The sequence below is a fragment of the Tachypleus tridentatus genome, chromosome 8, assembly GCF_004210375.1.
Source record: "Tachypleus tridentatus isolate NWPU-2018 chromosome 8, ASM421037v1, whole genome shotgun sequence".
Taxonomy (NCBI): domain Eukaryota; kingdom Metazoa; phylum Arthropoda; class Merostomata; order Xiphosura; family Limulidae; genus Tachypleus; species Tachypleus tridentatus.
Window position 1 is genome coordinate 7,087,928 of NC_134832.1, and position 15,111 is coordinate 7,103,038.

The 15,111-nt window shown below is 30.0% G+C and overlaps 1 protein-coding gene across 5 annotated transcripts in view; it reads right to left on the reverse strand.

Annotated features, from left to right (window-relative positions):
• Positions 1-15,111, reverse strand: part of Rlip (Ral interacting protein) — a 114,955-nt gene that overhangs the window by 14,157 nt on the left and 85,687 nt on the right. For all 5 annotated transcript variants that reach the window (XM_076517502.1, XM_076517500.1, XM_076517503.1 and 2 more), the window contains exon 11: positions 12,473-12,590. In XM_076517502.1, the coding sequence (XP_076373617.1) occupies positions 12,473-12,590 (118 nt within the window). The remainder of the gene's footprint in view (positions 1-12,472; positions 12,591-15,111) is intronic.

Consider the following 15,111-nt stretch of genomic DNA (forward strand, 5'->3'; position numbering starts at 1 on the left):
ATTCCTTGCTTTTGTATTCATATACTAATACTTGCATATTTGTTCCTTAAAATAGCTTGTATTTTTTTTCTCTACAGTCTCTCTCAGTCCATGTCTGGTACTATTAAACAGAATATAACCATATCTAACAGGATGATACACTTATTTCTCATGCTGTTTATTATGTAATTTGCATTTTTTAATACTAACTAAACACTAATCTATTCAACTGAAACTTCTTACTTTTTCTTGATTTGTTGTAGTTGGAATTTCTATCTTGTTTTTCTAAATATCACTTATACATTAAAATAATGTGATTCTGGCTTTTTAAGTTACTATAAACATTATGATCACAAGCTTCAGAAGAAAAAGTTTTTTACCCAACACTTCAGTTTCTATCTTTCTCAATGACTAAAGGTTTAATATCAATATGTCTATAATTGAAATGGTGCATTAAAAAAAATTAATATAGTACAATAATACATCTTCATCACATTATAATACATTAATCCTTACACAAAAAGTAAACTTTACAAGAATGAAATAAATAGAAATATACATATATTTTAATATGTGCCATAAATAATATTTTAAAATATACATATGTAAAAAACAGCTGGTATGAATAGAGAAAGCACTATGTAGAGGATCAAACAACGTTTCAACCTTTATCGGTTATCATCAAGTTCACAACCAAAGGAGGAGGTAACTGATTGATAGCTGACCACATAGTTGAAGGCATTTGTGTAACTGAGTATACCAGCCATTTCTTACATATATAATTTTCTCTACAAGTGGGTTTTCTCATCATCACAGATTACTTTAAAATATAATTTTTAAAATAAAATATAATTATAAATCTTCAAATCACTACATCTGTCCCACTTCAGATATATACAGTTAAAAAAAAACAACACACAACAAACACAGCTTCCTGCAAGAACCACCAGATGTTTGGATAATTATAAATATGGTCTAAATTAAGCAAGTAACCAAATAAATGGTAATCCTTTAAAAAAAACCCTCTAAGTTACTTATTATTTAGATCATTAAAGTTTAGAGGGCTTTTCTACTTAATCACAAGAGCATTCTTGTTTTGAATTTCTAGAAAACTTTGACATTGTGCTGAAATTTTGGGTCTATACAGCCATATTTCAGGTAATCTATGAGATTACAATAATATTCACCAGTGGTATTTTGTTTGTTTAATAGTTTTGATTCACTAATATGTTTGCAAAATCTTTATGTAAGGAATAATTAGTTTTTCCATACAATCCATAGATGTAGTACTGGAAGTGTTTAAGGTTACCACTGATACACTGAAGGGGACACACAACTGTGTAAGTGCTTAAATTATAAAGGCTATTAGAAAACTAGGACTAAATATTTTAATAGTTCAAAAATCTGGACTTAATTTTAATCAATTGCTTGTCCTGTTTTTAATCTCAGAAAACTTGTAATCTGAAAAAAATTGTTACAAAAAGAGATGATGGTTTTGATAATATCTGTTCAATCAAAACATCATGAACAAAAGATACACAATTACCTTAGAACACTTATTAAAAAAAACTTATAATCCTTTACGTTCAAGGTTTGTAGAAATTGCACATCCCCCTCTTGTATAATATGCACTTGCATTTAATTAAAAATAAAAATTTTTAACTTTCCTAGAGTTCTATTTCAGTGATGCAACCATACATCACAAAAAGTTCTCACCGAATGATCCTGTATTCACAAAATACTGAGCAATTGCTCTACTTGATACTTTACCTGTACCATGTTATCATGGTACAATAATAAGATAAAACCAGCAAGATGTGGATGGGGAGACATTGATAGTAGTAAAGATGCATATAATTTGGCCATTGGTGACACAGCTTTCCATGACACAAGGTACAAGTCCAAATGACATTATGGGCTGTTCCACTAGAATAAATTATTGAGTCTTAGGTTGGGTCTGGACACTGATCAGAGATAAAACAGTCAGCTGTTTATTCCTACAGGTGTGGTAGTTACATCAGCATGATTTGGTATATGTGTGTAAAAATAGTTTTTAGTTGATAAAATGACTGTTATACTGCAATGTAAATCACTACTTTAGCTAGCAAAAAAACAGGTTTTTTTTGTTTTTTTTGACAGTGGCAATAGGCTCACAGAGAATGGAAAGGTTCAACTTGCATTACTGATACTGACACCAGAAGTTACTTGATAGTAAGGCATGTGCATTAAGTGAACTGCATTAATTAAACTATAATTTTATGGCCAAATATGTACGAGAGCAATGGAATATATGAGTACATAGTCAACGAAATTACAATTATTTATTAGAAAATACCATGAGGGAATGAGATCATAAAATCAGCTTCTGATATGTACTGTTTTCTATCAATAAATTAATTTGCAGTTCTCATGCTGTTTTCTTTCCAAGAAAAAAAAAGGGGGGGAAAAAAAAGACATTTCAGTTACACATAGTAACTATAAATCTACCAGCTGGAATAATTGTTGGTATGGTGTGTGAAGTAAAAGTAATAGAGATTAGTAACATAATTAACTTTAACAGAATAATTTCAGCATATAAATGCAACAGTACATCTGAGTTCGCTAGTTGAAGACTGCATGTAATGTTAATATAGACCAGTGGAGAGAGATCTGAAGGAAACTGGTGTAACTTAGCAAATTATTTATTGGATTAGATGACAGTCTTGAGAAAAACAATAAACAATACACTGATACCAAAAATTCATATCCTATAAAAGAACCCACACACAGGTATCCTTAGAGAACTAGGGGTATATCCAGACTCTGAAAGAAAATATGCTATGGATTCTAGGCCAATTAAACATATTTCTGATACCATGCACAAGTGAATGTCTAAAAGGATCCCACTGATTTATTTCATGAGATCTTACTAAAGGTAGGTTGAGCTATAGAGCTAAAGCTACTCTCAGTATTCGTAAAGGTTTTTAAAAATTATGCAACATGATATTAGGTAGTGTAATGCAACAGCTATATTTAAGTGATTGATAAACCTCATTTTATGTGGCCGAGTTGCAATGGTAACAGTGAGTGAATTTACATGCAGAAGACACATTAATGTTTAACTGCACATTACAGGCTGCAAATGAAATTCTGAATATGGTATTTCATATTTTCATAGAAGCTGATCTGACTTTGGAACAAGGGAAATATTATTTCATGTAAATGTATACAAAGTTTTAAAACACATAATGAGTAGAAGAGAAATGTCTACACGTCTTATTTAAGTGAAGCAATTTGTAGACTGGCCTCAACCTACAAAAATTCCATAGCCTTCTTTATTTTTGATCACATGCAAGATATATTTTATGGGCAATTTTTTGAGAAAAGCAGCACTCAGAGGTACTTTATCATTGGTAGGTGAAATATTGTTCATTTGTGCTGAAACCATATGTGGGATATAATAGTTACGTGAAAATCAAGGAATTACATTAGTAAAAATTAAATAATTCTTTCAAATATAAATTAAAATTTACAACCAAAAATATCAAAGTATATATTTTTTGTATTGTCTTTCTTATATATTTTAAGCATATCATTGTAAATTATCCTTAATCACTACTCTGGCTACATGGATTAGAAATGTAATCAACAATTTGTAAACTTACTGACACACTAAGAATCAGCATAGATGTTACTCATGTTAACGTAAATCCTATAGGATGTTAGCACAACTGCAGCAAGATGTAATTAAAATCATGACAGTGGATTTAAGTTATTTTTTTTTTTTTTTTTGTGTCACACAGTACAGAATACCTTATTCTAACATTTGCTGTGTTTGTGTAACATAAAAGTGGTAAAATTCTACCAAATTTTTATTACAGGATGCTGTCAAATTGTTGCAGTAGAAGGAATACTTAAACTGTAAGTGTGGAACACATACATTCAGCTTACATTGGCAGTGTAAAAAATTGTAAATGTATTTGTAATCATGTTTTATTCAGTTTTTCTTTTTTTTTCCATTATATTTCACTTGATCAGAATTAAGTGTATTTCCCTGATTAAATGTTTCCTCACTTTGTTACTTTTCACTTTGCATTTTCTGTTTTATAAACTAATTTCTATCGAAGAGGATAAGGTTTTATTTATATTATTTGACAGATTTCACTATTTGGAGGGTTTAATGTATTTGTTAGTTTAATCAGTTACACCTTTTTCTTCTGTTATGAATAAACAATAAATTTCTCCAACATGTAATACTCTGGAATAATTATTTTTTTTCTACTGTTAAATGTTGCATGTTTGGTTAGTTATTTGCACATTAGCCAGAGTTGTTTGTAATGTCTATTGATCTTATGTAAATGTAGCATATTTAAATTCTGTGATTCCTATGATGTTTTGTGGGGTTCAGTGTTCAGCTCAACCAAGAAATTAACTTTTTATAGTGTTTTAACTAAATTAACTTTTAAATTTATACTTACATCAGCTTAGTAGAAAAGCTTAAGAAAAAGGGATGTGATATGCAGCTATCTTATATTCCATAACATATTTTGCATTTGGAACAAAAAATTTAATTTTCTTTGAGTTCTAGTTCAGTATTTAATAAATCATAAGCTAACTGTGAAGTCAGTCCTTGATGTTACTCAGTCAAAGTGTGAGGCTAATTTTAGGATTGTCACAAAGGATATGAAATACCACCACATTCTTAGAATTGTATCTTATGTTTGGTCACATGTAACAAGAATGTTAAATTTGAATACAATTTTTATAATTTTAGAGAAATCCTATTCAACTCTGAAAAAGCCAAGATATACTGCCAAAATATTGTTCTTGCTTAACTCCTTTTGTTTCCATCAACAACACTAAGCAAGTGGCAACCTTGTTACTTTGAAGAAACAAACCAATCTCTTATACCTTAAAGTGTAAATCACAACCTTAGTTTCATTAAAACATAACTGTTATATTTTCAAATTTTTGACTGTCTAATCTTTTTCCTATAATCAACTTTTGTTTCTAGTTTTCTTCTGATTCAGTTAAAAATGTGTTTGTTTTCACATCAAGTTTTATCTCAGGTTACAGATCAGTGTATTTGTCTTTCTATATAGGTTCACGAGTTTCTTTATGTTATAGAGATCAGATGACCATGTGACATGTGGGTATAATTTTTGCTGTCATCTTTAGTAATGCAGAAAGTTCAAAATTTTTGTACTTAGTTTATATGCACGATTTTGCATTAACACATGTACCAGAAAACTGTTTATTATTTCAGTCCAGTTGCCTTTGTCCTCTGTAGCAGATTATATTTTCTCTGCTCTAAGACATATTGCAGTAATGTTGCACATCCATGTTAACAGGGTCAATGACTGTAATATCCTTCACTGACCAAGGATGTTACAGATTATGAATGTTGTGAGAGGATTAGTTATGTGGTGATATTATCATAAGAGAAATAATACAAAGCTTCTTGCAAAACCAAAACATCTATACTGACAAATTTCTACTTGGTTTTAATTTGTTTGGTTCAACACAGGCTTTTGTTTATGCAAGTACAGACAATTGTTCCTTTTGGCTTATGTTATAATAAAGATTGTTTTACATTTGACATCACACCTGTCAAATCCAGTTATTTCTCACTGTTTAAAATTCAATTACATAGTATAGAATACTGTTCATAATTATAAAAATAATATAGAAAATATAATAAATAAATAACCCAGTTATATATCAAAGAATGTAGTTTTGTAACATTAAAAACATATAATAATAAATAAATGAAATTAATAAGAAATATTAATGAGAAATTTAGTTTACCTTTATTATATTGTTTAATTTACATAGAATATACTTCATGTTAACATAAATAATAGAATTCCTTATCTTCAGGTTAGAAGTGGTTTTTTATTCCTGAAGCAGAAATAGTCTTTTCACATTTCTCAAATTTTGCTTTGATGCAACCAGATTTAGAAGTATGAACTACTCATTTACTGAAAGCAGTTTAGTACCTATCTCAAATTCTTTTGTGTGACTTTACTGAATTATTAACCATTTAATACCAAAACTTTTAAGGCAAATGCAGACTGATGACCTAAACACTCTTGTCATGAGCATCTTTTACTGTGCTTGTCATTTTTTGAGGAAGTTATATTTATAATTCAATTAAACTAATTTTTGTACATTACACATTAGTATAACAGAAAAATCATAAGCTAATAACCCATGTTTTAATAGTATATAAGATTTAAATTCTTAATTCTACAAGACAATATTTTAAAATTCCTGAATTTCCCCTAGTGTGAGAAATGCAACTTTTTACTGTATGCATCCTTTCTTTTCTAATTTATTTACCAACCCACCAAGAAGTAAAAATTTTAATGTAAATTATTTATTATATTGTTATCATTGCTCAGGCAAAGAATAATTTTCATAACCTCAGATTTGTTTTGGTTACATTACATCAAATAGAAAATCAGACCACTCTCGCCACATCCTCTTCTTCAGGATTTGCCAATAGTTCTCTCCAACAGTCAATACTATATTATTCATAACCAACAAAAAGCCAAGGTTTTCCTCTATTAAATGACACATATGTTAATATTTTCCTAAACTGAAAACCCATTTCCAGTAATAGTTACCTCCACTGACACTAAAGCTATTTCTCTATTTCCAAGGTTTCCACTCTTTGCCTTTCTAAGCACTAAGAACACTTGCTCCAGTCTTTTATACCTTATATGAATGCCTTAGGCAAATTCTAATTTACAAATTTCTCTATCTGAATACTATATAAAAGCACCTAATCTCAATAATATAATCACTTTTTTAAGACACAAACCAGCTTTTACTGAGGAAGTAAGTATTTATAGAAATATATTTTGAGTTTAGAAAAATGCTATCTTCCAAAACATACTCAGCATCTGCTGATGCTATAGCTCGAATCCCACAATGAGAAGGTGAAGGGGCCCAGTACAGGTATGATCCATACAGAAAGCATCTGTATAGAACAGGAGTGTACCAATAGAAACAAATGGTACAACAGTGGGAGAACTGCCTTAAACCAGAACAGGTATGCTCTTCAACTGGAACGTATCTCCTATATTAAAGGTGAAATAAAATATGAGTAATCATTAGTATAGCCCAGCCCCAACCAGACACCTGAGGTTCCATAACAAGGTAGGGTGCATAGGGCTATTGAACTGCAATGTTTATGCACATGTACAAACACTTTGATTGGATCCCAACCCGTAGTCAAAGAGTAATGCATTTCACACCACCAAAATCATGAAGAAAAAAGTAAGCAAATAAACTTTCTCCTCCACTTGAAGGAGTCTAAAAGGCAGCACCCCAGGCTCTGAATGATGAGATCGTCTATGCCATACTCAACCAAAGAAACAGAACTCATTCAGTCTGAAATTATGAACATTCATCATCACTCCCCAAACAAGTGGACAAGGAGTATTCCACTTGCCCTTGGAATTATGGAGAGGATGTGGTACCTGTGCTCAACCAAGGACTCAGGATTGGACCACTTCATGTTCGGAATTATGGGGAGATAGTGGACCACCTTCAATAAATAATATACAAAACCAATACTGATCAAAATGAAGAGCCACGCACACCACAACAGAATGGATTTGTGCAAATCTGAACTAGAATTATGGTTCAGACTCTCACAGAGGTTGGTGCCACTCCTAGAAACATATGGGGAAAACATTCAGGGGCCTTAGAAGGAAGGCCCCCAAACTTTGTCAAGAGTGGAGGAACACACTCAAACACTGGGGGAAAAGCCTCTGTCTGCTAACCCAGCAACTAGAAACTAGGGGTGGTAAGGACTTTTCAGCTCGACTATCAGAGTTGGGGTTGGTGATCTAAACTGAACTAGGGAGTCCTGAGAACAGTGTTCTGGAAAATGTGTAATAGGTGAACAAAGTTCCTTACATTTTTAAAAGCAAATCAGTCCAAAGTTATTCAACTTGATGATTGGCAGAAACAAGCAGGAGACCCTTCAGTTTTACTTATGATTGTTCATGAGTAACATGGACCTAACTAACCAACTGAAGAAAAGGGCTGGAGGTAGCTGCTCAAAATGATCCTCTGTTGAGTCTGACCTAGTAAAAGAAGACGACAGAAAAAGTGAGTCTAAATTCTTGCCACTCATTTCTGGGTTATTTGCAAAAGCCACCTCAAAACCACCCAGAGACACACCCTCAGTCATAAATATATGTGTTTCCATCTCACAATGGACTTGTTTTGAAATATGTTCACAGAAAGTTAAATGTATGTATGAAATTTTTTGCACTATTTTAATACAGTTGCATCCAGGTGTGTTCAGTTACTTTAGAACACACTTTCACAAGACATATAATTATGTTCTATTCTGTTATTACAATACAAGGTTGTGATACTCACTCTAAAATCACAACTGTGAATGTTGGTTACCACAGCTGTACCCAGAGCTTTAAGTAACTGTCTTTTTTTTCCATCAAAATCCACACTGGGGTTCAATTATTTTAGAACACTGATTAACAAGACAACTTATTCTCCTCTATCTCTGTTATTAAAATACAAACTAGGAAACTTATATGCAGTCTAGCTTTGATTTTACTAACTTAACTTGCACTAACTTGGTCACTCATGTATATTGGCTAACTGAGGCCTAGAACTATCTATAAACTATGAGATACTATGGTGTAACAATACTCAGTGAAGCAACAACAAAAACGTAGAAGGTTCAAGTAACACGATGGAACAATATAATGATCACCAACTAGTGAACTACACAATGTATGATTTGTACTCAGTTAAGTATATAAACCTGCAATAAATTATTGCTTCTAAAAATACTAAAGCCAACACTTGTGTTTTATTACTATCCAAATCATAACTTTCATATTAAATTTGAATGAAACAATTGTGTGTGCGTGTATATATATCATCAAATGTGTACCATATTCATTGCATTGAAAAGTCTGAAAAAGCAAAGAACAGGTAAGATGATTCTGAATTGAAATGCAAAAATGCAATCCAGATTCCTCCCACAAATACTTTACTAACAATATGAGATTTGTAGCATTTGATCAAAAAATTTGAGAGAAAACTTTCAGCCACATAAACAGAAGCATATTATTTATACAGATATTGCTAGTAATTATTTCTTTTAATGAAGACTGAAATAAAAATAAGTAGAGTATGACAGCCCTCATATGATACAATCATTGCTAATGAGCATACCTTTTAATGGCAACCATAAAGTTACCAAAGAGATTTGTATTGTAAATGTAGATCAGCTAATATTAAGTACTACAGTACTTGTTGATGGGTAATAATAGCATATGTATATAAATAAATATTTTTGTAGTTTTGCATTTCTATGAGCATCACCTAATATTACTGAGTATTTTAACACAAACAAATTAATTACATAATGAGCACAATAATAAAAAGCATTGAGGGAATCAAGGGATTGAAGTTGAAAAACTGATGAGCATGGGGCTAACTGTGATAACTGACCTAAAATGTATTACTAGAAAATGAACTTGTTACTTTCATTGATGCTGAAAATAGAATGTTTTGATTTTGATGTGGAAATGTTTGGAAGATAGTGCTACTTTAAACAATTAGAAGAGTTTAATTTTCTTCCAAATTGGAAAAATATTTTCTTTATAATAAAACTTTTGAAAATAAGTTTTTGTAAACTTAATTCTAATGTATTTGAAGTTTATTTATTGGTTATATAAGTAACAATAAAATGTTAAACATAAACCATTCACAGCTGTTGAGGGTTAGTAAAATGATAATTATGTGATATATACTAATTAGCATTCTTGAAGTATTTACATTTTTGATTAAATTCTACTTTATAAAAAAGGTTCTGTTCATAAACATGAAGCAAATCACAAGTAAAAATTAAAATTCAAAACTGGCATTTGTGATAATAATTTATCTAATAATTTTTAATTCTAACCTGCACTCCAATATCTTAATCCAAGTAGTTTTCATTATTTATTATGGTACTCTTATAAAATATTTCAAGAGCAGCAAACATCTCCAACTATGTGAAAAAATAATACTACAGTAAAATCTAAGTTGGAAATTGCATAGGGCAGAAACCTGTGCAAGTCAGAAATATCAAAATTTTGCAGCATTATCTTAAGATTGTTCTTATAAAAGGCCCTCTATATGGTGGAACCTGCGTAATGCAGATGAAACTGCAGATGAATCTTACACTTACCTCATCTATTAACAAATAGGATTAGAACCTGAGTAAGGCAGAAAAATGTTTTTGATTAAATACTGATTTCTTATTTAATTAATAATTTCTTTAAATATTAATAAATTATCAGACACTTTGTTACAGTGAGGATTGGTTAAATATATCCTGTTCTTTTTTCTGCAATCATTATTTTTGCAGTTAAATTAAATTCATGAATTTTAGAAATATATTTGTCTTTTAAGTGCAAAATTCTACTCTTTAAATAATTCTCACGATAAAAACAAATTCCTATCTTCCCTAATTTTAAAATTTAGAGAAAATTTACCATGGGCAATAGGTAAAAGTGAAAATCTGCACTGTTTCAAAAATTTGAGGAAGAATCAATTTCTTGTTGAATGGAAAGCGAATAATAAAGCATGGATGACAAGTGCTATAGTCAAGGAATTTTTGAACAAATTAAACAAAAGAATGGAATAAGAATATAGGAATATTCTACTTTTCCTAGATAATGCAACTTACCACCCGAAAGTTTAACTTTCAAATGTTCATTTAGTCTTTCTACCTCTATGTACATCAGCTCTACAGCCACTTGATAAAGGAATTATACAATGTATGAAATTGAAAAACAGACAATTGATGCTTCAGCATATTATTGTAAACATGGACGACTGTAAGAGAGCATCTGAAGTGACCATGAAAATTGATGGGTTAGATGTAATTGCATTTTTAAGTCATTCAATCAAATGGGTAAAAGATGAATGTATAATAAAGTGCTTTCAAAACTGTGGATTTATTCTCAATAATGGCAGAGATTGTGAAGAAGTTGTTTGTTATGATGATTCTAGTGAAATCCAAACTCTGATTGACAAGATTGATGCAGATGATTCTGTGAATGTGGAAAGTTTTGTGAACGTTGACAAGAATGTTTTAATAGAAACTGATGAAATTGATTTAAAATCTATAATACAATTGCAACATAATAACAGTGTGAGAGATTCAAAAGTTTAACAATAGTGAGGAAACAGAAACTCCTAGTTCATCAAAAGTTTTAAGTTATATTAATGCTATCAAATTGCATGAAAAATGAAGGGGAAAATGAACTTCATGAAAAGGCCGTAGAATTGGCGTTCTCTTTTAATCTCATTAGAAAGCTCATTAAAAAAATGAAACAGATAATATTAGACTCTTCAAATAAATTTGATTGAGATTTTGTGTACTTATGTATATTTTGATTGTCTATTTTTGTTCTTATTCTAATAAATATAGTACAAACAGCATCATAACTTTATTCACAAACGTCTTTCCTCGAGTCAAGCAAGTATAACGTTCTGCTCAAAAATTATATATAATTAAGGAAATGCATGTTCACTAGACTGTTTAAGCCAGAAAACCTGCTTAAGCTGGAAATTTTACTCAGTCCCATGCAATTTCGCCTTAGACAGGTTTTACTACAATAGCAATAAACACCTTTTGACTTTGGCCAGTAGACTTCATATTATTTCATTACATTGTGTTACAAAATAAAATATGTAATCACATCAAAAACTAATGACAAGCAGTGTCTTCATGTGAACATATTAATCTGTGCACAAGAGAAAGGGCAGAAGAGTTCACTTTGATGAAATTTATTGAAGTGAAGGACAGATTAATATTTTAATGAAACATGTTACCCACAACTAAAATGATATATATAGAGTTCATTATCTTAAAGAAGTACTCCAACAATACCTAGGGTCACTGATGCATATTAAATAACAGTAAATTACTTTGATAATAACAACAGTGTGCTGGGGTCCTTTTTCTTAATGTAGTACTACAGAAAAATTGCAAGAAATAAGATTGCTCACTATTTCTCTTATTTTTGTAATGAAAGAAATATAGGTGGGTGAACTAGAATTTTCAGGGTTGAATACAAAACACTACAGAGATTGAATAGAATATAAAGAATAGATATTTTATTCAGTGTAAATATATTTAGTATCAAAAAACATCCTCTTTTGTCTCACTCAGATGTGATTACCTACAAAGCTACCACCTACATACACTCTTACTTTCTTTTTCCTTATTGACTTAACAATATATACACACTGACTCAAATACATTTTGAAACTATTTTCTTGCTTCATTTATGGCTGACTCAAGCAGATTAAATATTTGTGATATGAGTCAGGCATCTGACTTGATCCTGAATTAGGTCACCCACCTATAGAGCAAAAGGATATGTTTATTTTCAGTCATGACAATATTAGCAATAAATTATTTCCAATTACTTTCTGAAGTATAAAACTATATACGAAACAGTGTAACTACTTTCTGATTCCATTTCTCCACTGATCACAATTACAGCCTTGTGGATAAATGTTTCAGGACCTTTCTTTTCACTTGACACTGTAGATGAAATAGGCATTTCTCCTGTATCTACTTCATCCTGCATACAAAATACACCAGTATAGAAAATTCATTAATCTGTCATTACAAGAACTGATTGCATATTTCCTTTTATTCATAAGTATTACTTAAATACTGGATATAAATTTTTAGTTTTTGAAAGAACTTTGTATCTAGTGCCAATTAGGATCTCTACATGTGACCTTTTAAGTTAATGATTAAAAACTTCTTATTTTCATTTAATATCTTATTCCACAACAGAAATCTTAAACTCTTCAGAAATAAAACTATGATTCGATGGTTGATGAAGACACTTTACTTAAATGATGCTTACAAACAGTAAATGTTTTTTTAAAGTAAAATTTATAAGCCAAAGCAAATCAAATATTTGTAATAGTACACCTTTTTCACCCTTTTATTCTTATAAAGTGAAGCCCCTAAAAAATATCTGAACTATAAATGGCTCTAAGTTTACTGTGAAGTATTTCTAGTTTGAAAATAGTATTTAATCTATAAAATATTTAGACAATTCTGAAAAATTAAAAACTGGAACAGATAAAATTATATTCACACTATTTAGAAGCTAGTTATTACAAATACAATAACTGATACATTTTAAAATATAATTAACTTAAAGACAAATCAATTTATTCCTCACATTTCAAGACTATTCTTTTTACTATTGTTGTTTATGTTACTGTTATTATCTTTCATCTCTAAATACACATACGATTTCACAGTAAAAAAAATAATAAAATATTCAGACAATAGTTAATATATTGTAAACATATAAATTTCTAAACCAGGATCTTGTATTTTAGATGTAGATGCATTAATACAAAAGTGCAATATATTTTACAGCTATTAAACTTTCAGTAAAAGTGTGATGACCGGTAAAATTTGTATCTACATTTTTCCACTTAGTGTTACAATGACTGCTGTACTGAGGTATGGCAACTTTTAAACATCCAAGTTTTGTCAATTCTGAAACAAATATGATACATTCTAAATTAAGTAATGTAGACTACTTCTGATTCATTACTCAATTATTTACAAGTATAATAATAACTGAACAATTCTGAATCAACTGTTTCACTGATTGAAGTTTTTAAGCTACATGGTTTATACACAAATAAGCATATTTCAGTAAGTAATATAATAGCATTTTCAGTTTTACACTTTAGATTTTCTGAATTGTAAACTTTCATAGATTTATCTATTTTATTTTGCAATATCTCTCAACTCTTACATCTCTTTTTACCACCATAGTATAAGACAAAACAATTGTAACAAGAGAGAGAGAGAGAGAGAGAGATCAGTACTGTAGTATATAACTACACTACACATTTCTATGTTTTTGTACAGTTTTTTGAAAAAAGATAAGTGTTTGATAATTCTCTGAATGTTATGAAGATTATGAATGTAAAATGTGAAGATTTTCTGAAGCTGTTCTGAGATTTGTTGTGACAATCTATTTATGAAGTTTCATTAGTTTCCATTCTGTAGAGCTTCCTTATAGTCAGAATGGGCTATTCTGGCTATAAATCAGATTTCATACTAATCAACAGTCAAACACAGAAATGTAACTTGAATACAAATATGTGAAGTGTTCTTACAAGTTAGGTATTACGTATATATGTAGCTTAAAATGTTCTGTTTTTTTAACTGCTGTGATGTAAACTAAAGTATATTTTACATGTTTACATACAGTGATGGCCATAGCCTGGATTTTGTTCTATTGCCATTCCAGTTATGCATTATTATCAAGGGCTCCATATGAAAATAATCCAAGTTAGAATTACATAACGTAAATATCCATATACATGATTTTACTTACAAAGAGCTATAAACAACAACTAAAATGATTAAAACCTACAAATACTTAGTGCTTTACAGAAAGTCTTTGTATTTCAATCTCTTGACAAAGGTATATATCTAAAACATCTGGAAGTAAAAATCTGGTTTTACCTGAAGCCTAAACACATAAAATTAAAGAGTTACTTAAAAGTATTTAAAACATTCTCAACAACTTAAGAAACTTACTTTTATGAATTCAAATGACTTCTTAATTAACTTGGAAATGTTATAATTTTATGAACATATAGAGAAGAAAAAAAGACTTTTGTGCTTACAAGTTACAACCTGATTTAAAAGGATACTTTAATAGATGGAACAGCAAAATATGAATACCTATGATAAAAGTTAAGAAAAACTGTAGCTGTATGTATCTCTTACTGTAGCATACAAAGTCTAGATATGAATAAAACTAATATTTTTTCATGATTTACAGTTTATTTATAGGAATTTCTAACAACAACTTTCAGTTTACAAACAAAACTTTTACAAAGCTACACATGTTTACTGAAATAATTTTGCAAACTGCCTTGCAAAACTACATTTCTCTGTGCTCTTTCTTTACTTAGTGCAATTGAGAAAAAACCTACAAATAAGAAGTGTGAACACCTAAATTTTGTTGGATAAAATATAACACATACTAATCATGAGAAAAACAAACGTATGAGCTCATATATTACAAGGAATTAATACGGTCATATAAGAGT